The sequence below is a fragment of the Terrapene carolina genome, unplaced genomic scaffold (assembly GCF_002925995.2).
Source record: "Terrapene carolina triunguis isolate 2854851 unplaced genomic scaffold, T_m_triunguis-2.0 Scaffold66, whole genome shotgun sequence".
NCBI lineage: Eukaryota > Metazoa > Chordata > Testudines > Emydidae > Terrapene > Terrapene triunguis.
Window position 1 is genome coordinate 59989491 of NW_020664417.1, and position 24930 is coordinate 60014420.

The following is a 24930-nucleotide window of genomic DNA, read 5'->3' on the forward strand; positions in this document are numbered from 1 at the left end:
CACATTTAGCACCTGCCTAGAAGAGAGATACTAATAGGATTTGAGTTCTCCTGCCACCATAGAAGTAGTTAAGATTGGAATTCCTGCACTGGGACTGTCTGGGTTTAACAGGATAAAAGAGTTCATACTACTTTAGAATACATTACAGGATTAAAAGAATCACTATCATAAAATTGGGATGTCAAGAGGAATATTGAAAGATTTATCTCAGTTTAAGATACTCACCAACCCTGCAATAGGGGTCGACAGTCTATTGATCTTTTTTACCAGTCCAGGCTTTATTGCATTCAGCAACCTGTCATGAGAAAGAAATATTTAAAAATTAGTTACAAAATATGAATAAAAAGCCTTTTGCCCAGCATGTAAGTAACTAAATTACATCCTTGAAAGGGAAGAAACACCTATAAAATCATTAACAGAGTATTAAATAAAATTTCCAAAATTTATAACTCTAGATCAGGTCAGTGTCTATAAGACCTTGATAAGCTTTGATCCAAATCAGGTCACCACACTCCACATTCGGAGGACCAGACACAGCATAGTGGAGGACTGAGTAGGGGAGGAAAAGTCAGGGTGCTTATAAAGGAGTGGGATGGAGAGGATAAAATTGCAGCTTCTTTATTGTAGGGGTAAGGAAAGGGAAAGGTGTGTGCCCCTCCAAGCAGCCAACAAGGAGGCCCCAAACTTTTTGCATGTGCATTTGAGGTTGAATTATGACCCTGAAGTACTCTCACACACTTGGGGTGGTGATCTTCCCCCTCAAAAACTAAAAGGCAAATAAAATAACCCCAACTATTTTTAAAACAAACAAACATTCTCATGATTTGGGGGGCCCAATTCATGATTTTTTAATGCTCAGTGTCTACAATATTGCAGTTACCCATTCACCAAACTTAGGGGAGATGTGTGAAAACAACTTCACAGTTCTTCTCCATGAAACTCAAACAGGACATAACATTTGTAGCTCCGTGGATCTAGGAGGAGGTGAGTAGGAAGCAGAGGCCAGGGGCAAAGCAGCAGGCCTGGAGCCAGGAGTAGTCAATCCTTTCACATCATCCCTCATAAATGGACTACATAAAAAAAGTAACACTGACTATCAGCATTATCTTGCATGCAAATCCCATGCACTCCCTAAAACACACACACCTTCAGAGGGAGCCGGAGATGGATGCAGATGAAACTCCCAGTTCAGCTCCTGGGGAAGCCATGTTGTCAAGGGATCAGGATGGCCTGGGAACTACCTCCCCTTTTCTTCCCTCCGCTACCTACCCAGTAAGTACAGACACTAAGCCAGGGACCTACTCTAGATTCCAGGTGGAAGGCCTCACAGAAGCTCCTCCTTTTTCTATTTTTGTACTCCTCCTATGTCCTTTGAGACCCTTCACGCATTCCATAGGGAGGGTGAATAACCCCCATTCTCCCTCTCTGAAGAGGACAATCAGCCCAAAGTGCTCAAAGTTAAACTGCAGATTCACCACAAAGAGGTGTTGATGTGCCTCATGGTTAGAGTATATCCAAAGATTTTAAATGTCCAAAAATTGCCAAACTATGATCACAGAATGTCTTATAATAAACTCCAATATTTTACGAGACAAAAGCCTAATACCATGAGGTAAAGAATTTAACCAATCCACCACAGAGAAAACATCAGATGAGAAAATTTATTTCATTTTCAAGGTCTTTATATACCTTGTGTGGGGAAAAGGCAATGTTAGGGTGCTCAGTTAATATTTTTAAAATCCTAAATTATAACCTTAGTTTGTAGGATGGAAGGGATATATCTTATTTTCCAATAAGTCTGAGCACTCTAAGTCAGTGGTTCCCAAACATTCCCCCTCTCGCCTCCCAAGGACCCCTTTGGCATCTTACCAGGTGTCCCAGACTGCTTTAATTTCTGTACTACCAGAATGTCCCCGCTAGCATTACCTCACATGCAAAATGCACAAGAGGTCACATTGTGTGGAGGATGCAAATTTTGTCCTCCATACAGCAAAGTGCCAGAAAACCATTCCAGCGCATTCTGGCCCTCATTCAAGGGACAGATGACTGCATAACCCATGGCAGATCACCAAGAGTCCAGGGACACCACTTTGGGAACCACTGCTCTAAATTAACTGAATCTCCATTCCAGAATCCACCATTTGATGGCCTGCTGTGACTGCAGGTGGAAATAAATAAAAGCAAAGATTCTGACATGTTTTACTTGCAGGTTTGCATATTTACTATGGCCTGGTCTATACTACAAGATTAGGTCTTTTATCTAGGATGACCCTAACAGTCCTCCAGCAGCTGTCCCACAATGCCTGATACTGACCCCTCTGCTCACAAGAATTCTGCTGCTCAGGGATCACAGACACCAGAAGCCACCCACCCCCTATAAAGCCCCATTAATTTTTGAAATTCTTTTCCTGACTGTCCAGCTTGGTGAACATGCCTAGCAGCTTGCCATTATTATGCAATTGTCCTGCTGACCATACTGGTGACATGCTCCAGATGTGCTCTAGCCTGTAGTAGACCGGAGATACTGGATCTCCTGGCCTTGAGGGGAGAGCAGGTTATGTGAGCACAGCTACGGACCAACCGTAGAAACACACATCTATGAGCAGATTGTGTGGGGGATGCAGGAGAAGGGGTTCAAACAGGGACCAGCAGCAGTGCCGCATGAAAGCCAAGGAACTGCGGCAGGCATATCAGAAGGCCAGGGAATCCAACAGTCAATCCAGTGCTGAGCCGCAGACCTGCCACTTTCATGAGGTGCTGCATGCAATACTTGGCGGAGACTCCATCACCAACCTGCACACCACTGTAGATACCTCAGAGGAGCCAGAGTCACAGGCCCCTGCCATGAACAGCAAGGATAAGAAGGATGGGGAACATGCGACCAGGAGGTCCAGCTATGCTGTGAGCCAGGACCTATTTGAGACTCCACTGCAGTCCAGTCGGTCCTGGCATTCGAGCACAGGAGTGCCTAATGCAAGGGAAAGAACCTCAGATAACTATGTAAATGTATTTCCCATTACAGCAATGGCATCCCCAACTTAGCAGGATGCAGTTATTGACTTTTCAGGAATTTACTCACACTAGAAGAGGAAGCAGTACAACAAAGAGGTAGAGTTATGTGCTTTTCACTTCCCCTGTAGAGTTAGGTAGGGCGGGGGCCCCATTGGGAGCAGTTTGTTTATGTACACAGGGATGTCCCTTGGATCCTTCTGAGAGAACTCAATAAAATTTTCATAGAGATACTCTGCAGTCCTCTCCCAAAGGTTTTAGGGATGGCAGCCTTATTTCTTCCTCCGTGGTAGGACACTTTCCCACACCATTCCACAGTGACTTTGGCAGGCACCATTGCAGTAAACAGGCTAGCACATGGGTGGGCAAACTACGGCCCGTGGGCCAGATGCAGCCCACCAGCCGTTTTAATTTGGCTTTGAGCTTCCACTGAGGAGCGGGGTCTGGAGCTTGCCCCGCTCTGGTGCTCTAGCCGAGGAGCAGGGTCGGGGGCCGCTCCACGCAGCTCCCGGAAGCAGCAGCACAGCCCCCTCCGGCTCCTATGCCGCTAGGGGCAGCCAGGGATCTCTGCTCTGCACGCTGCCCCCGTCCCAAGTGCAGCCCCTGCAGCTCCCATTGGCAAGGAACCACAGCCAATTGGAGCTGCAGGCAGTGCCTGCTGATGGGGCAGTGTGCAAAGCCGCCGGGCTGCACCTCGCATAGGAGGCGGAGAAAGGACATGCCGCTGCTTCCGGGAGCTGCTTGAGGTAAGTGCCGCCCAGAGCCTGCACCCCTGAGTCTCTCCCCACACCCCCACCCCCCGCCCCCCCCCCCCCCGGAGCCCGCACCCCAAGCCACTGCAGCCTTGATGGTTCCCCCTCCACACCCGCAGAACACCGGAATCAGTTAAGGAGGAGAAAGAAAAGGACTCGGGATGACATGATCAGTGAGATCCTGAAAGCCAGTGCTGCATCAAAACTGCGAAAAGAGGGCCTGGAGGACGAATACTGCAGACTGTATGGAGAAGAAAAGAGCAGACAGGAGAAAGGCCATGGGGTCCCGGCAGGAAGATGCACCAAGACATAAGGGGGTTCTCCAGCAGCAAACACAGATGCTGCAGACTCTTGGGGACCTACAGATAGAAGAAACATGGACTCACCCTCTATTTGCAGTCCATGGAAAACTCCACTGCAGCACTTCCCTACACCCACCTCATCATTCCATATGGCATCAGGGGCTGCATTCCTACCCCATCACTCTGCACCAGGGCACAGTAAGGACGCCCCCAGATTCACACACACTGACCTGTGAGAGCCATGGCTAATATATGTGTAGCTAAAATGGACATGAATGTTCCTTCCCCTTCTTAATTTTTTGGAACACGGCTTAATTAAGGCTTTAATGTATTTGCTTTTAACTTGTACAGAAGTTTTTTAATAAGTGTTTTTGATACTCAGTAAAACTGTATTATTTGGAAAGTTAGCTCCCAACACATGCTGCAGAATGCCTGGCGGTACTGAAAGCACCCACTTTCTTGTTATTGTGCACTGTGACAACTCTTAGGGTCAGTGACAAACACTGTAATAATCATAAATGCACAGTACACCACAAAATTAATAGGTGAATTCTCAGTGTTATATTCATAGATGTACACCAAGCACCATACAATCCTAACAGACGCCCAAACTGCTGTTCCAAGGTGAGCATAGGAAACCACAATGCGTTATGTGGCTCACTGCTGAAGTGTTCTTTCAAAGCCTCCCTGAGCTGTGTAGCTCCATGTTGAGCTTTTCTGATAGCTCTTGTGCCTGACTGCTCAACTCAGCAGACAGCCGCTCCATCTCCGCGCTCCACCCAGCAGCAACATTTCCCACCCTTTGCTTCACAGATATTATGCAGGACACAGCAGACAGCTATAACTGTTGGGATATTTTTCTTACTGAAATACAATCTTTGAGTGAACAACACCAGCGCCACTTCAATCCACCAAAAGCACATTCAATTGTCATTCTGCAAGTGCTCATCTGGTAGCTCAATCTTTCCTTGCTGCTGTCGAGGTGGCCAGTGTACAGCTTCATGAGGCATGGCAGTAAGGGCTAGGCTGGAGTCCCACAGGATCACTATTGGCATTGCAACATCACCAATGGTAATCCACTGGTCTGGAAAGTCAGTCTCTTCTTGTAGCTTTCTGAACAGTCCTGTGTTCTTATAGACACGAGCGTCATGCACCTTCGCTGACCAGCCAACACGGATGTCAGTGAAGCATTCCCAATGATCCACCAGCGCTTGCATAAACATAGCAAAATAGCCATTTCTGTTGATGTACTCTCTGGCGAGGTGGGCTGGTGCCAAAATAGGGATACACGTGCCATTCATCCCAATGGAGCGGTGGAGCAAATCCTATTGCTGCAAATCTATCCATTATGTCCTGCACATTGCTGAGAGTCACAGTCCTGCAAAGCAGGAAACAATTAGCAGCCATGCATACTTGCATGACAATGGCCCCCACAGTGGCTTTTCCAACTCCAAAATGACGTCCCACTGACCAGTCGGAATCCAGCGTTGCAAGTTTTCACTGCAATCACCACTCACTTCTCCACTGTCAAGACAGCTCTCATTTTGGTGTCCCTGTGCTGGAGGGCTGGCCCAAGCTCAGAACGCAGATCCACGCCTTGTACGTCCAAAAGTTCTGCAGCCACCACTCATCATCTCAAGCCTGCCTTATGTGATCCCATCAGTCAGGGATCGTTCTGCAGGCCCAAAAGCAGCACTCCACCATCTGCAACTGCTCTGTGAACTCCACCAATAACCTTGAATTGGTTCTTGGGATGTCCTACAGCAATCTGCTAGCTGGGAAATTGTCATGTTCCCTGTGGTGATTCTTGTGGCTCTGCAAATACTGAAGGATTGTGCATCCGGTGTTTGCAATGTCCATGAGAGTAGTACAGAGCTGTGCAGGCTCCATGTGTCTGTCAGAGATGGCGGACAGCAACAAGTCCCACACCGATTCGCAGGATTTCCAAAATAGGCTCAAAAATTATGGGCTAGAGATGGCATAATGGGGTGGAAAAAACTGCATGATGGGAACTTGACTCCCTAATCCCAGTCATCCTGCGTGATTTGCTTCTGCCCCACCTTGCATTGTCAGAACTTCACGTACTGGACGGTGGTGAGATGCACACTGGGATACTTACCCATTGTGCAGTGCACTGTGCATCAAAACAAGCACTCCTGGGGAGTACATGCAGTGCCAACGCAAGGACCCAAGGACGCATGCCGACGCAAGCTATGTCATCAGAAATTTGTAGTGTACACATGCCCTTAATATGCTTTCAGTTTAATCCTCTCTTATGTTTACATGTACAAACTGACATCTGCTCGATTTAAGGGAAAAATCTGACAACAGGATTATTTCCAAATGTAAGGGGACTGTTGCCCCCTTACTAACATTCAGTGGGGGTGTTTTGATTGGCTTGCTCCCAGTACTAAAAGGGGAAGGGTCGATGGCAAATCAGGAGCCTGAGACTGACAGTCCCCAGGAACAATGGGGAGAGGCCAATGCTCCAGATCAGCCTGATTGACAGGGCGGGCAGGCTAATCAGAGGGTCAGGAGGCCAGGGAGGTCCCGTGCTCCGTGTGAGCTGGAATTGCCTGGGTCAGACTGAGTGGGGCCGAGCTAAGGAGAAAGCAGGGGCCCAGGCTGAGCTGGAGAGCAGAACCGTGCCAGATCCAGAGGGGCCAGAGGCGCAGCCACAAAGCCAGAGACGCAGCCCAGGGAGAGCAGATCCTGTGCTGGGAGCAGAGCTGCAGCCACAGAGCCAGAGACGCAGCCCAGGGAGAGCAGATCGTGTGCTGGGAGCAGAGCCGCAGCCACAGAGCCAGAGACGCAGCCCAGGGAGAGCAGATCGTGTGCTGGGAGCAGAGCTGCAGCCACAGAGCCAGGTGTGGTGAGCAAGTGGGACCAGCCAAGGGGGGACCTTGGGCAAAGGGCCCAGCACAGAAAGACACCCCCAGACAAGGGCCCTTGCAGGCCAGACCAGGAGGGGGACCTTAACCCTACGGGGGGCTGACGCTGGGAAGAAGGGTCCCACCACTCAAAGCCCGGAGGTGTGTGGCCACCACCATTGCAAGTGTCCAACCCGCAGCATACCTGCAGCACAGCCAGAGCCTGAGACGGAAATCTGGGACTAACAAGGAACAGACTGTGAAGTGCCCTGATGTCCAGAGACACTGTTTGTAATGTTCCCTGCCACAAAGCAGGATGATGTGTTTTCCTTTAACCTTTCCCATTTTTCCTTATTCTTTTCTTTAGATTAATTGTTAATTAAACAACTTGCATTTGTTTTAAATTGTATGGAATAATCAGTGGGTCAGGGAGGTGCTCAGTACAGAGAGAGTACCCCGGAGTGGGGACACCCTAGCCCCTGTCCTAGGTGACCACAGCAGGGTTGGGGGTTGAGCCCCCCAGGAATCCTGGGCCCAGCCTTGTTGGGGTTACGAGGACTCTGCCAGACAGGAGAGTGGAAGGGGGAGCCCTCAAGGGCAGGGAGGCCTCTGGGTAAAGGGAGTGGGAGCGAGGACTCAGATCCTTTCGCTAGCCCACTTCACCGGGGTAGTGCAGAAGCCCGGAAAGTTCCCCACAATAGCGGGACCATTCCCCTGCTTACACAATACATACTAGACATGATAGAAAAGCACATGTATACCTATTAAACATTTTAAAACAATTCATATTTTTCTTCCATCCACACAGAATTCCACAAGTAACAGAACGTCTGATTTTATTTAACAGTTTACAAAAAAAAAAAAAAAAAGACAGTACCTCTTCTTCCAAAATATACATTTATATTCAAGTCACTGATTTCTCTTCCAGACCTGCACAGCAGCAAGCCCATAAACCAATATTTTATGTTGCGGTAGCTGCAACAGTCAACATACAAATTTTTCCTCAAGGATTCTTCCCTCCCTGAAGACTCTAGTTTAATAGATCCTTCTATCTAGTCTACTAGTTTTGCAGGTTAGTAAATTAAATGTTGCCTCAGGGAAAAAGTGAGACACTCGCAACAGAGCAGCATTCATTTAATCCCCTCATGGTGCATAAATTATGAACGATAACCTATATTGCAGGTTCTCACCAGGAATAGAAAGCAAGTCATGGAGGTCTTAATGGATATCCCAAATGTCAGACTATTTTTAAAAGATCTTCAAAATAGTTTGCACTAGCATAATTGTAGATTAAAATTAAGGTTAGGGGGGAGATGGGAGGGAGAAGGGAAGGGTTCCAGGAGAGGAAAACAAACAATTGGGTTAGGCCAGAACAGTTTATAACCTGGAAGAAGAGAGGTATGGAGAAATGTTGGTGAAGCATCATGAAGAAGATCACTCATATTTAGATCATTTCCCTTAGGGAAGCAAACAGTGTCTCCAGGACAACCGGGCACTTTCTTCCCAGCTCTCATTTACTCAGAAGCATGCCAAAGGGAACTTTCCTCCAAAGCAGACTGGCTGTTTTTAAATGGACTCTCTAAAGGATTAGGCTGGCTGCCAAAATACCAAGTACCTGAAATGTATTCAGCCACCAGTCAGGCCGAGAGTCGCCATTTATGAAGGAAACCATCGGGAGATTTTTCAGTCTAATCCAATTACTATTTGTTCATATTTCTCTACCCAGTTACTATATACAGTTACTCCTCTCTCCCTGTCCAATCCCCACCACGCATGCACACACATGCTATATTTTTAAGTAAATTCTACACAGGCTCAAATGAAGCATTCCTCTTTATATTTAATGTCATTAACTCTAACTGGTGTCTCATTCAACTATACAGAGTATTCCCCAGAAATTAATGGACTTCAATAGAAGTGTTCAATAGAAATAGGCTGCATTGGTCTAAAAACTGGGGGGAGCGGGGGAAGAAAGTTGACATTTCATGTATTCAGAATATAGGCAGCTTCATTCAGTCCATACAATGCTGGAAATAAAGTGCAAAACTGAACATCTAATTATGGTTTAAAAAGTGTAATTAGTCCAAGTGAAAGTAGTCAAGACATTCGCAAATAACTAGAGATTCTTTGTCTTTTTCTAGTTCCATAAAAGTAGCCCCCAGCTTCCTGTAAAATAGTACTATGAAATGTGTCATGCGCTTTATGTTGGAAAAATTACTAGAAATTTGCCCAATATTTTAATTTGCTGCATAATAGTGTTTTAAAGTTATCCAGTTGTACAATGTAGAACACAGAAGCAACAAATTCCTTCCCAATACACACACAGGCAATCAATTTACTCCCGAAAACACAAGTTTTAACTACTGACTTTGTTGTCTGATCTTGAACAGAAACAAGTGTCATTACTGTTCATAAATTTATCCACCCCTTTTTAAAATTCAACCACAGTACAATTTGTCTCGTTGGCTTCCTGGGGCAGTGAATTCCAGACTGACTATATGCTGTAAATATGATATTCCACTTATCTGTTCTACATTTAACTGTCCTTTAGTCAAGGTTGGATGAACATTAATGGGACCTTGTGACGGGGTGTATCACAACCCTTCTCTCTGGGCCGAGGAGGCCACGCCCTCTCGGCTCTGCTGGGCATGCTCAAGCTGGAGACAGGATATAAAAGGCAGCAGCTCAGTGTGGGCTGACTGCCAGCAAGGAAGGAGGTGACTCCTGAGGGAGGATCACCTGCAGTCCAGGACACAGAGGCCAGCCAGCCAGAGACGGGCCCCAACACACAGGCTCAGGATGCCACAGAAAGGGGAGAGACCGTGAAGACCCAGAGATGGCGAACTACAGAGAACTGGGTAGGAAGCGACTCAGGGAAACTTTGTGGGGAAGCGGTTGTAGAACCATAGACAGGCTCGGCATGTTTCGGTAGGCTCCCTGCCGAGCAGGTGGTGGGCAACCCCGCCACCGACAGGGCCCTGGTTTGGGACCCAGTGGAGAGGGCAGGCCCCAGTCCCCCTATCCTGGCCACCGCCCACTCCATGGTGGTGGCCTAGCTCACCAGCACTATTGCCTCTGGCCGCTCGGCCACACCACCCTGATAGCAAGGGCCGTATTGCTGACTCTGGCCGCTAGGCCGCACCACCCTGATAGCAAGCGTTGGGCTACTGAGTCTGGCCGCTAGGTTGCGCTGAGCTGGTAGTAAGGGCCGGGTTACTGACTCTGGTCGCTAGACCACAGTGCCCTGATAGCGAGAGCCAGGCTACTGACTAAGGCCCCAGGGCCATGCAGCCTCAAGACCGGGTGCAGCCCTACAGACTCAGCCGCAAGGCTGTAACATACCTCTCCCCTACCCCAAAGGGTGACGTGGTGTATCAGCCCTGCGACAGATCTCTATAGCCACCAAAATCCACCTACCCCAAGTGTTCTTGACAATTTCTCAGACACATGCTGACATGAAACTACACCTATTTCTATCAGGATTTCCACAGTCTGGGTTTCGGCTTATGTGTCTGGGTGCCATTTGAAAAGCCCTGATGTCCGGTTTTTTGATCTGTGGAAACCGCTCGCTGCTGATTTGAATTTAACCACTAAGAGACGCTTACCCAGCAAATGCTCACCACCCTCTTGAAGATGGGGACAGAGCCCAGCCAATCACAGCCCAGCACCCAGCCCGCCCAGCCAATCACAGCCTGCAGCTTTCCCTGCCCTGCCCACTCCCGACTGCTAAACTGGGGAAAATTCTGAAAGTTTCTCAGTCTGGCGTTTGATGCGGCACAGGAACCAGATAGGTGTGCAACAAATTGGGGGGTGCTCCCCTCTTCTCCTCTCTCAGGTGAGTGTGCTGCAGAAGGGGGAGCATCTGTTTCTCTTCCTTTAAAACTCCCACTGTGTGTGCACTAGCAGGTGGGACCTTCTTCTCTCAGGTACTAATGCAAATTAGGGGAGTCTCATCCCCAATCTGGGCATTTGTGTAAATGTAGGGGGAATCCTCCCTTTTATCCTAGCTGTATGTGCAAAAGAGGGAGCTCCCTTTCCCCTGCTCCCCAGAATGGGTGTGCTAATGAAGCAAACCTCTGTGTGTGTGTGTGTGTGTGTGTGTGTGTAAGTAAATGGAGAATTTCAAATGAGTGTCTATAAATGAAAATCCCATGTGTGGGTAATTGTGCTTATTACCCCTAGGATGTGTGGGCAAATGTACCTCAGAGGTGGCAACCCTATGGGGAGAAGGAGGGGGAGAGGACCGAGCAACAGAGGCGGGGCCTTGGGGGAAGAGGCAAGAGCAGGGGTGGGGCCTTTGGGGGAAGAGGCGGAGCAGTGGTGGGGCAACCCTAATTTACATGTGCAACAGCATGCATTTGTGAAAGGGCGAGATTCTGATTCCTTGACTCACAGTGAGTAGCATCGTATATCAGGAGTAGTCTCAATTAAGTTCTAGCCCCTATTACTATGTGAATAAAGAGCCAGATCATTTAAGGAGTACTCCACCCCTATGAGGCCAGAGCAGCCTGGCATCAGCTGCTCCTTTTTGCTCTCCATCAACTCTCATTGTGCCTGGCCCCTTCACCCACACTCTTTCAACTCCCCACTGTCCCTTCATCTGGGTTGCCTGCCAAATGATTACCACTACCCATCCCCTAACCTCAGGGGTGAAAGTAACTTAAAGGACTTACCGGTACACCGGAGTCCTGAGCAGGGGCGTGGCCTCAACCGGAAGAGGCGTGGCCTTTCAAGATTTAAAGGCCTTGGGGCTCCAGCTGTGGCTGGGAGCCCCAGGAGCTACCAGCTGCAGAGTCAGCTGGGAGCCCCGGGGCTCAGGAGCGAATTAAAGGGCCCAGGGCCCCGGGCCCTTTAAATCCCCCCCGGAGCTCCAGCAGCCAGGCTCGGGCGGAGATTTAAAGGGCTCAGGGCTCCTGCCACTGCGGAGAGCTCTGGGCCCTTTAAAGCGCCACCGCGGAAGCTGGTCCAGTCCAGTACGGCGTACTGGCTCTTGCCGGTACGCCATACCGGACCATACCGGCTTACTTTCACCTCTGCCTAACCTAGTCAGTCTCCCCTAAAACCATATTGAAGAAGAAAGTTCCAATACGGCCCCACTGCTTTCTCCCAACCTATAGGGCCACTCCAGCCAAAAACAGTAGGAAAATACCATAAAAGCAAACAAAGCAAGTTATGTTTAAAATAAAGACCTCTATGGCAAAAAAAATATGCATTTATTTTATGGGTGCAGGGGGAAAAAATGTGGTTTGTAAAAATACAAGAAAGTAAATGAAAAGAAATCTCTCACCCTTGGAGGCCCCACCAATATTTGAATCAACAAGGAACAGTTTGGATATCATTCTGCACAGCAAATTGATTAAAGGTTAAAACAGACTGATTGCAGTTAGAAATGTACATTCTTCTATGCTGCTGGAAAGAAAGAAAAGCTTTTTATACCACTAATAATTACCATAAGCCACAGAACGTAATTCAATTTTATGGCAAAAACCACACTGGTTTTTTTCTTTTTCTCCCCTCCCCTCTTTTTGGTTGACTGATTGGGGGGGGGGGGGGGGGGGGATGGAGGTGGAATTACTTTTTCATATTTAAATCCCCTTCTATTTGTCTAAGTTCTTATATCACACCCATCACTGTAGTATTAGAGTGCCTAAAACATTTTACGCCAGATTAAAAAATAAAAATTAATTCACATTCTTTTAAAATCATTCATTATTTGCATTAGTTGGTAAAATTTAGAAATTTAAGGAACACTGCTTAGATTTTTTTAGTGCACCAAATGAAATCTTTAAAACTACATTTATGGTTAATGATTCCATTAGAAGCTCTGGAAGATACTCTGAAGAAACAAGCAATTTGCTGACAGTAGGATAGAATAGATCAGGAGTTCTCACACTCCATTGCACCGCGACCCCAGGGCCGTCCTTAGGCATACGCAGCCTACGCGGCTGCATAGGGCAGCTGAAAATTTGGGGCACCACTGGTTCTTAGTGTCCATCCTCCAGGCTCTTCCTATTCCTGTTCTGACCCTTCCTGCAGGCTCCCACCACAGCTGGCTGCTGCAGCCTGGTGAGTCTTCCTCCGGAGAGGATCTAGTGACTTAAATGTGAAAAAGCCTCCAGCCTGCCAGACCTATTAGCACAACACTGAAACTGTTAAAGAGCCATTCAAGTGGTAATGAAGTCATTAAACAGGAATTTGCCAACCCCCCCCCCCATATACTGTCAGTTTCTGACTTTACAGTCATGAACAACTGTTTTTGTCAGTAATATTTACTCAGAACATGTTAGGCTACAGGACATTAGTTTAAAATTTGCTTTAAAAATATTTCATTAGTGAGTTGGTGAAGATTATAAAATCACATCTCTAAAAAATCCTTGCATAGATTTTTAGATGCACAATCATCTTTAGCCTTAAATGCTTGGATCTTCAGATGTAGTTGTTTTTTTAAATAAGGGTGGTCTATTGAAGGATTTATCTAAAATACACATTTTAATTTTAATTACTATAGTAAAAAAAAAAACTTGCTTCCAAAGTCTTCCTGTCCTTTCTGTCCATCCCTTTCTCCCCTCACCTCACCCCCACTCCCACCCCATTGAAGAGAGCCCTTAAAGGGACAACACCCCTTTCCTTCCAGATAGCTGGACAAAGACTTCCCTTTCTTTACTTCTGACTATCTGATTAACTAATTTTAAGAGAACCCTCAGCAAAATCAGTACCTAGTAAGATATAAAATCCTTTGTTATGCCTAAAATCTTTTCCAAAGTTGGTGAAATTTCATAAACATGTCTATTGTTATGGAGATCACAAGAAGTAAATTAGTGTTCCCTTTTTCTAAAAGCAATGAACATTGTTATGAACACACTAAACCTCTGTGACTGATTAATTTGAAATAATGTCTTTGTTTCAGTGAGTTAAATATGTAGTAATCTGGAATGATTACTTTATGAAGGCTTAAGAGTACATTTACAATATAAAATCAGCTTAGAAATACTGATTAAGAAAATGTAAAACAGAGAAGAGCTGCATCATGTATTCCATAATATTTAATGTTGTATTCAGCAGGACAGCTGACTCGCCCTTACTACAAAGTTTTTGCAAATAAATCTCTGACAAACTTCAGGGCATATCAAAAAACCTGTGACTGACATTTTTTATTCCCAAATTTAGTGCTTTTAATTAGGTACCTTCTGCATGTCCAGTCTTCACCATCTGGCATGCAGTGGAAAACATGCTCCAATTTCTTTAGAAAGAAATTGCAGAAGAGTGTTTTTGGGTTTTTTTTCCTTCAAATGTCATTTGCTTCATTTAGGTTCAGGGATTTGGCTGGAAGGGGGTGAGCAGGGTGGGGGAGGGAAGAGAGGAGGGAAACAGTGGGAGAGTGCGGGGCCTGGGCAGAGCAGGAGTGGAGTATGGGCGGGGCCACAGGCAGAAGAGGTGAGCTGGGGAGCTAGCCTCCCCAAGCTCCAGCTTCACCTACCAACCATGATAGCAGGTAAGAGCGGGTTGGCTCCTGCACACCCAGTGCGTGCTACAGTCTCCTTAGGCACAGGCTGTATTCACAGAGCCGAATGCGCCGGCGCCGCGCATTCTGCATGAGGGAGAGGGTACAGGGGTCTCTGCGGGGAACTGTGACTTGCCATCGCTGTGAGGTGGGCTGGGCGGCTCGGTATCCTTTGCTGCCTCATCCCTCCCCGCCCGGGCTGCCATCGGGCATAGGGGCACCAGTTTAATAATACTGTGTAAGGCCCCATAAATCCTAAGGATGTCACTGCGCGACCCCCTTCTGACAACAAAAATTACTACAGGACCCCAGGAGGGGAGACCAAGCCTGAGCCTGCCCACCCTGGGGAGGGAGGGGGGGCAAAGCTAAAGCCCCCCTGCCCCCGGGCCGGGGGGGGGGGGGGGGCGCCCAAAGCCAAAGCGCTTCAGCCCCAGGCAACCCTATCCCTGCTGCCCAGGGCTGAAGCCCTCAGGCTTGGGCCCTGGGCCCCAGCAAGTCAAAGTCAGCCCTGGCAACCCCATTAAAATGGGGTCACGACCCACTCTGGGGTCTCAACCCACAGTTTGAGACTCACTGGACTAGGTCAATGTACACATTGTCTGCGGTACTTCCAGCCATGGTTGGAAAAAAAACTGTAAAATACTATTCACAACTCTCCAACAGGTTACAGCAGGTATTTCTAGTCTTGATTGTTCAGATGATTTTGGAGTGATTGGGGGGAGGGAGGAATAGCTCAGTGGTTTGAGCAGTGGCCTGCTAAACCCAGGGTTGTGAGTTCAATCCTTGAGGGGGCCACTTAGGGATCTGGGGCAAAATCAGTACTTGGTCCTGCTAATGAAGGCAGGGGGCTGGACTTGATGACCTTTCAAGGTCTCTTCCAGTTCTAGGAGATGGGATATCTCCATTAATTTTTTTTTTTTTTAATATAGTAGACCTTTTAACTTTAGTAAGTTTCAGTTGTCTGTACTGCTATTAGTAACCCCAGCAAAAACAGGTTAAAGGAGTAAAATTCATGTGAGCAGATCAAAAAAAGGACAGAAATCCAATACCTCTCATATTGTAATTCAGAGTATCATGCTACACATATGGCAAATGTATACACTACATGTACATTAACCATTGAACTGTTTTTAAAATATAGAACAATTTGAGTGTCCCCATAATTGAACATATTTGATGTTAATTAGAAAATTACACCTTAATGAGCTCTGGGCCCAAGTAGATACAGGAGCTGGAGAATATTTATTTAATTATTTTGTTGTAAGACATACATAGGAAGACTTAATATGATTAACAACTCTGAGGAAAGGTGACCAAAAGGAGGAAGGATTTCATGTCTGAAAAATTGCAACCAGGTTCTATAAACAAAACGCAAAAATAGGCAAGATAAAATGGGTCTAGACACAAAACAGATCAAAGAGAAAGCAAAATCTTTCAGAACCTGATGATAAAAATTGAGGTTACTTATCTGTAACTGGAAGTTCTTGGAGATGTTTGGTCCCTAGCTGTATTCCACACGTGGGTATGCATACTCACCATGTACCTGTGTCCAGAGATTTTTAGTAATCCATGTCCATTGGCCTGCACCTGTGCAGTTGTTCTTGTCATGATTTGAACCAAGGCCATGAGGTGTGGTAAAGACCAGAACGATATTGTGGTCATTGACAAGGGGATGAAAAACACAGATTGTTGCTAAATGAATCCATAAGGAACTAATAGAGAGACCCGATGTCTTAAGGATTAGTAGATATTCTAGAATAGCAGAGATACCAGTGGACTCTGGAGATAACTGGTGGATTATGCCCAAGAGGAGAAATGCTTCCACTTAACTGAATAGCATCTCCTGATAGATTCCTTCCTACTTTGGTTGAGAATGTATTGAACCGCCCTGGAACAAACAAACATTCCACATCTGATTGTCAATACCAGGCCTTGAAAACAGAAGTCCCAGGTTGAGGTGCCTGAAGGTGCCATAGTGTGGCATTAGCAAGACCAGAAGTGGTCAGATGTTGGTGGGAGGACAGACTGAAAAATCTCAGTTTATCAGTGAACCAGGACTCTCGTTCTGTTGGGCGCAAATAAGGATGACTCGAGCCCTGCCGTGACTTATTTTTCATGGGACATGTGGTATTAATGGGATGGAGGGAAGGCATGCCTGAGGTGGTCCCTCTGCAGGAGAAGAGGGCCATCTCCCTTTGAGCCCCTGCCTACAGCTTCTTTGGGATAGTGAAGGGGAAGTTCTTTGTTTGCCTGTGAGGTAAAGAGATCCTAAGACAGCACTGTCCACTGGATGAATATCTTATTCAAGACCGAATCATGAATCTCCCATTCGTGATTTGTAGAAAAATGTCTGCTGAGACTGTCTGCTAAGGAGTTCTGCACACTTGGGAAGTATGCTACTGAGAGGGTTACCTGATGTCTGATATATCAATTCTGAAAGTTGATTGTCTACACACAGGGAGGGATTTTGTTCTCCCCTGCTTGTTTTTATAGCAAAAAGTCATATTGTCCAACATTTTCTGGATATTCTGGGATCGGATGAGTGGGAGGAAAGTGTTGCAGGCCCGACAGACCACTCCTACTGCATCCTGGACTGCTGAGGGGTCCAGATATGCCTTGTGCAGTATGATTGGCCATATGGGCTCCCCATCTAAGAGGGAAGGATCAGTAATGATAGTTGCCTTGGGTGTAGGTGTGAAGAAAGGACACTCCACTCGAACTTCCCCTGGCTTTGTTCACCAGACGACAGAGGCTAGAATCTTGGTCAGAATTGTTACATTGGCTTTGATGTTGACTTTTTTCTGGTGAGTAGATGGATTGAAGCCAGGTTTGCAGACAACAGAGATGGAGCCTGGCAAATGGCACCACTTGCATGCATGAGGCCAAAGAGGGAAAGGCAGGTTCTGACTGAAGTCTGAGGTCTAAAGGTGATTTAGATTTTTTCAGTTTTATTAGATGGCCCATGGCGTGGAATCTCTCGATAGGCAGATTGGCTCTTGCTGTAGATAGTCTAAGGTTGCTCCTATGAAGAGTGTGGACCTGGTGGGGAGGGGTCAAAGTGGTTGACACAGATTCCCAGATTGGGTAGTACAAGGAGCAGGAATTGGATTGCCAACTGGACTTCCTTTTATGATCTGCCCATCAGAAGTCAGTTGAGGTGTGGGAAGACAGTAAACCTGTTTCTTCTCATCCAAGCTGCTACCCAGCTGAAAAGACTTTTGTAAAGACCCTGTGTGTTGTAGCTAGCCCAAATGGAAGGACTCTGAATTGGTAACAGTCTTGACCAAGGAGGAACCTTCTGTGGGATGGGTGAATGTTTATGTGAAAGTACATATATTTCCTGTCAAGAGCGGCAAACCATGTGCCCTCTTCCAGAGAGACAATTATTGATGCCAATGTGACCATGTGAAATTTTAATTTATGGATTCATATATTTAGTCAGCAAAGGTCAGGAATTGGTTTCCATCCCCGTTCTTTATGAGGACTAAGAAGAATGGGGAGTAGAATCCTTTCCCTTGATGTTGCAGTGGAACTCTTTCTATGGCTCTCTGGTGGAGAGGGGAGTCCACTTCTTGACGCAGAATTCACTCAGGAGATTGGTCCCTGAAAAGGAATCGGAAAAGGTGTTTGAGGGAAGGGGTTGCCAGAAACTCAAATAGTCACAGTGAGCAATTGCCCGTACCCATTTGTCTGTTGTTAAAGCCCTCCAGTTGTGGGCAATGTGGGTAAGGCAGCCTCCAAAACACTGAGGGGCAGGATTATGCAACATCAATAAAGGAGTGCAAGTCTCAATGGTCCCATCAAAAGAAGTTCTTTGGCTGTGGATTAGCGAGGTGTGGCAGCAGATATCAGATACCCACTGGCTTTTGCATGGTGGCTCCTAGGAGCATTGATAGTAAAATCATTGAAGAGGTGATCTTGCTCTGTACCCCTGCTTGTGATGCTTCTTTTTAGGGGGAAGGGTATAGATACTTAGAGAGCGAAGCATTGTCCTCTCCTTGAGAGAGTAGAGATTCATCTGACTTTTCACTGAACAGGTTAACTGTACCAAAGGGCAGGTCTTGAGTGGTAGCATGCACCTCTCTAGGGAAATCTGAGTATTGTAACCAGGAATCTCTCCTCATGACAATGGCTGTAACCATCCCTCTGGACACAATGTCCACCGCATCTATTGCGGCCGGCAGAGAGGTTTTGGCCACTAATTTGCTTTCATCAATTAAGGATAGAAACTGAGCTCTGCCTTCCTGAGGGAGCCTGTGCTCAAAAGCCAACAACTTTGCATAATTAGAGAAGCCATACTTATGTAGAAGGGCCTGATCATTTGAAATTCTAAATTGGAGAGAGGCGGAGGAGACGACCATTTTCCCTTAGGTGGTCAAACTGTTTGGCACCCTTGTCCAAGGGTGTAGTTCTGGAGAGTTGCAGCCTGGATCTTTTGGTGGCTGGTTGTACCACTAGTACTTAAGACTAAAAGTAGAAAACTATTTATAATATATTTACAGACTGAAACAGTCGAAGGAAGACGCTGTGAACACAGAAGATTCTGACTCAGGCCATGCGGTGGTACAAAGGAACTGGAGAGGCACCTGTCTGCACCACCCCTTACACCCTCAGTTCAGAGCACAAGGAAAACAGCTGCACATGTCAGGATCAACAGAGTCCTCATACTAAAAATCTTGACTCAGGCACATGCATACCCATGTGTGGAATACACAGAGGGACCATCACGTGAAGGAGAATATAGGGCTCTGAACACTGAACTGACCCAATTTCACATGGGTTCATGATCATAGCCAGGATTCTTCTGGGCTAACTGCTAGTGGGTAGACCATTTACAAATGTTTATATACATACATTGATGCAGTTCATACATCCCTAGAATCCCACTACCCTTTACTCACTACTTACCAGTACCTTTGCTATCTTCCGTGTGACTTGTGCTCCCATCACTATGCCTCACTTGCTCTCTCATGTAGCTAGACAACCACCCTGGGTTCTTTAATAGCTATCAGATAAATGAAGTGCCATAAGACTTAGCATAGAAGCTAGGGAAACCTTAATTTAGTAAAGCAGCCAACTGCAGCAGGAGTGGAAAGGTCTTGTACTCCTCCTGTTCTATGGAAGTATCAGGTCACTTTGTTACTTTCCTGAAGGCCCTGATGGCTTTGGGAAGGGTCAGTGCCTCCACCAGGTAGTCCCAGGAAGCTAAAAGATGCAGAAGCTAGATCTCTAAAAGCAAGGAGGGGCTGGTATCTAGCCTACCAGACCCACCAGGGTTTGTTTAGCTCTAGTTAAGAATCTGGAAAACTTCTGCCAGGAAGAGAGGTCATTTAAGATAACAGCTAAGTGATCAAGTGATCTGGCGGAAAACACTGGGAAGATTATATATGCAATTCTAGAGAGAAAGGGTTAGCTAAGCCTCATTCCCCTCAGAGAATGGCTGCCAATCCCACCCTCCAAAAAACACAGTGCTTCTAGGAGGAAAGTGAGACAAAGGGGTTTATGGAAAATAAACCTCAGGAAGTGGGGAAAAGTTTGGAATAAGGTCTGATTCACAAATGAGTCCAAGCTGAAATGTACGTATCCAACAGAATGGTTTGTTCAAACAAAAACAATGGATGGACAATATTTCTGCATCTAAGAAGGGACTGATGAAGCCAACTAGAGAGAACAGAGCATTTAACATTCAAGAGCACAAGAAAATCCTAATCACCATGAAATATTTTCAAGTGTGATACTTTATTATTCTTTAATTATTAATTTGTTTTATTGAATTATTTTCTAACTATGAAACAACCCTGGCCAAAGTTATTAGTAAATGTTCAGTCAATTAATGGATATTTTGGGTGTCAGCCAGGATAGCAATCCTCAAACACCAGTAAACTGGTTAAAAAACACATTTAAAACAACAGGCAGGTCAACAATCATAGACTGGATGTGAACATAAGGCATGTTTAGATAAGGTCAATAATATGATGAGATTTCTTCACCAAGTCTGGAAAAATTATGGGAAGTTCTAAAGTATATTTGGGAAAACATTCCACAATGATTCCTAATGAACTCTTTGGTATTATTATTAGTTATTTGTGTATGGTCATACATGGTTTATATCATATACCCATGATATACAAGGTGTTTTTCAGACATTCAAGACAGAATGGATTTAATCAGTAATCACTACCCTGAGGAGCTCAATCTGTGGGTCACCAGGAGTTAGGATAAAGGGATGTGACAGACATGGAGAACAGAAGTTTTAAACCACCCACTCTCCCCTCAAAAAAAGCTATTAAACCAACTGATTGCATACTATGTTATTTTATTGTAAAAGTATATTAAAGTCTTTTATGAACATTTGTATTACACTGACCTTAACTGTCATTATGAGATATGTACAGGTTATGGTTCTGAATGTATTTGTGTGTATAAACAGAAAATTGCAAGCATAACTGTGGTATAACTTCACAGGTGATGCTGAAGCAATCAGGCAGGGAGGATCTCTCTCTCCAACCACAGGAGACTGGCTTCAAGCACCTAGCCACTGTCCAGCCCAGGAAACAACGAGGAACCAGCAAAGCAAATGGGAATAGCTTGAAACTGAAAAGAAAATCACAGTCTTTGAAAACTAAGGGTACGTCTACACTGCAATTAGACACTCGTGGCTGGCCCATGCCAGAGGCGCTCAGGCTGTGGGGCTATTTCATTACAGTGTAAATATTCGGGCTCAGTTTGCAGCCTGAGCTCTGGGACCCTCCCACCTCACAGGATACTAGAGCCTGGGCTCAAGTCCAAGCTTAAACATCTACACCACAATTAAACAGCCCCATAGCCCAAGCCCCGCAAACCTAAGTCAGCTGGCATGGGCCAGACATGGGTTTTTAATTGCAATGTAGACATACCCTAAGAAAGGAGGGAGTTTTCCCCTCTGAATATTTATAGCAACTGGGGGTGAAAAAAATGCTGCAAGACCTTTTTAAAATGGAAGGGGTTTGAACTGAAAATCATCCAGAACTTGGGGGACAGCGCTGAGGTGGGAGGCTGTCCACAAACATTGTTGTAGGGGGTACACTGGAAAACTGTTTTATGGCAATAGGTAATTCTTATTAGAAAAGGGATTTTAATAAGAAAGTTGAAGCCTGAGGTTGCATCTTTATTTTCTGTGTAGCTTGTATACATTTGCTTTCCCCTTGATACTTCATCTTTGAATTGGGGATTTTCTATTAAACTTTGTGTTTTTATCTCAAGTAGGTCTCTGGTATACAAACTGTGTGACGTCTGTGCATGCACCAAAGTTAGAAGTGAGCTGATATCTAGGAGGGCCTGTTTCACGCCTTCAGGAGTAATGAATCAGAGGGATTACCAAGTGTCTGGTAATTAAGAGCTTGGGGAGTATGTATTTGGGGAGACTTGGGTCTGGAAGGGATGTTGGTGTCACCCTGCAAAGAATAACTAGGCGGGGGAGAGTCAGGGTCAGACATTATGCTTGTGAGCAAGCTACTGGCATTAGGGATTTGAACCACAGCTGCACAACACAAAGGCCCCAAAGTTACAGGGCAAATGATGACAGAGCCCCTTACTGGTCTGGGTGGGCCTCAAAATGTCACAGGGAAGACAACAGTATTTTGTTTAAAAAAATCCAGGACAGCTAGATACAGTGAAGCTACATCTACACTTGGAGTTGGAGGTGTGATTCCCAGCTAGGGTGGATATATTCAGACTAGCTCAGACTGAGCTAGCACACTACAAGTAGTAGGGCAGCCACAGTAGCATGGCAGTAGCAAGTGGTGGCATGGGTTAGCGGCCCCCAAGTACATACCCAGGACGTACCCAGGGGGTCCAGATGGCTTGTACTCAGAGGCTAGCATGTGCTGCTGATCCCCACCACCTGCATCACTGCAGCTTCCCTACCATTTTTAGTGAGCTAGCTCAATGACAGCGAGTACAACTATGTCTACTCAAGCTGGGAATCACACCCTGTGCTCCAAGTGTAGACACAGCCTAAGGGCATGCTTGTGGTAGCTTTAATCTAGCTAGCCCAGGTAACAATAGTTATGTAGGCACGGCAGCAAGGTCTTCAACATGGACTAGCAACCAGAGCACAAGCCCACCAAGGAGCCTAGGTATGTACTCTGGTCGCTAGCCCATACCTCTGTCTATACTACTACGGTTACCCTTGCAAAGTAGATTAATGCTAGCAGGGGTATGCCTACCCATGCTACAATCACACCTTCACACAGTGTAAACATATCCTAAGTAGCATGGCAGAAGTGAATCTTGCCCTGCAGATCGGACTACAGGAGCGTGAATAGCAGTGTGCATCGAAGTGCTGCACTATAACTCCCCGGAGCGGATGCTGCAAGCGCAAACCAAAAGGTTCCTAGTTTTCATTAATGTAGTCCTCTAACCAGGATTACACTAATGCAAACTAGGAATCTTTTGGTTTGTGCCCGCAATATCCACATGGGGAGTTACAGTGCAGCACTTTGGTGTGCATGGCTATTCATATCCTTGTAGTCCAAATTGCAGGACAGACAGACAAGGCCTTAGAGGACTTAAATATAGACAGGCCAGGGACTTGTGAAGCAATGCAGGGAGGCTGTACCATGTGTAGGAGGGTGGGTGTGACATTGCACTCCATATGCTTTATGAAAATATGCTTATGAATGTGAATATGGTGTAACTGGAATATGCTTTATGCAAAAGGTCTCTTGTAAGATATCATTACAAAGCTTATAATCTACTGAGTGTGTTCATCCTATTTGTTTGCAAGTGTTATTTCTATATCTGAAGTTAGGAGAATAAGATATAAATTTGTATCACTGATGTAAACATATTGAGTGAAGGCCATTAAGGGTGCTCTAGAAACAATCAGTTGTAAGTGGCCTTAGTTACTTGAAAACTTTCCTGTGTATGTGTGGGCCAGCTCAGGAAGAATGGAGGCTGGGATCTCATAGAACATGTGACCATGTCACAGGATACTGGAATCCATCTTAAATCTGGTACTTTTCCATTTATAAGGAGGGATGGGGACCCAGAGAGACAAAAGATTCCCGTCTTGTGCCAAAGCTATAAAAGGGGATGGAGCAGGACAAAAGTGGCTGCCAGTCATGAGAAGACCCCTGCTTACCAGTCTGCTGGAACTAACAAGGACTGTACCAGGGGAAAGGATTGGGCCCAGAATAGGAAGCAGTCTAGTCCGTGAAAGAAGCTTATTGGAACATCTCTGAGGGTGAGATATTACCTGTAATCAGTTTCTTAATGTATTAGGCTTAGACTTGCGTGTTTTTGCTTTATTTTGGTTGGTGGCTTACTTTGTTTTGTCTGTTATTACTTGAAACCACTTAAATCCTACTTTTTATACCTAATAAAATCACTTATTTATAAACCCAGAGTAAGTGATTAATACCTGGGGGAGCAAACAGCTGTGCATCTCTCTCTATCGGTGTTACAGAGGGTGGACAATTTATGAATTTAACCTGTATAAGCTTTATACAGAGTAAAATGGATTTATTTGGGGTTTGGATCCCATTGGGAACTGGGTGTCTGGGTGCTGAAGATAGGTAACCTGCTGAGCTGTTTTCAGTTAAGTCTGCAGCTTTGGGGGCGTGGACCAAACCCTGGGTCAGTGTTACAGCAGGCTAGCATGTCTGGCTTAGCAAGGCAGGGTTCTGGGTCCCAAACCGGCAGGGAAAACAGGCTCAGAGACAGTTTCAGCACATCAGGTGACAATCCCAAGGGGGTATCTATGACCGAACCCGTCACAGTGGGGTTCATTAGAGAAGGCACACAGGCAACTGGCCATATGGACAACCTGTGCAAAGGCTAACACTATATACTGAAGCGATGTACAGAGTTAATGACATCACAGAACTGTGCAAAACAATTCATGTCTACTTTCACACTGGTTAATTAACCATGCTTACTGCTATGCAAAGCATGAATCCAAAAATATTTCCATAACATACTCATTAGAAAGGTTAAATCTTTCATTGGATGAGTCTGCTTTGCACATAGACAAATTAGCATGAATGGGTCAATATGACAAAGCATGCTGTGGCAGTCACCAAAATGTATTGAAAAGACCAAAGTGCCATATAGTCTGCTGTATGTGACATTTCTGCCAAATTATAAGGGCAGAGTATTCTGGCTGTAATAAAGCACGCCCTTCAATTGCTGTGTTTTCCCCCCCGTTATGCTACTGAGCTTTTATAGATTGTTATTTTACTTATGACTCCCCCACCCAAATCGTACTATTAAAAAGGGTCTCATTGTGGCAAGGTAATAGAACTTGAAAAGACTAAAAACTGTGGCTTGATAAAAAATTGTTTCAAATGTCCTCACTTGAACTTGAATCTTAATGCTTAATGAGCCTCAGGGGCCTCTCTCCAGGTTGGAGACCCGCCAAATTCATGAGGCTGATAATGTTTTAGCTTTAGAATACGCAGCATAAAACCCACACACTTGAAGGCATGGGGTAACGTTCAGACCTATGATATGAA

At 45.8% G+C, this 24930-nt stretch overlaps 1 protein-coding gene across 1 annotated transcript in view; it reads right to left on the reverse strand.

Moving 5' to 3' along the window:
• Positions 1-24930, reverse strand: part of LIMCH1 (LIM and calponin homology domains 1) — a 292532-nt gene that overhangs the window by 164878 nt on the left and 102724 nt on the right. Inside the window, exon 3 of the mRNA XM_026647957.2 lies at positions 226-295. Within this exon, the coding sequence (XP_026503742.1) occupies positions 226-295 (70 nt within the window). The remainder of the gene's footprint in view (positions 1-225; positions 296-24930) is intronic.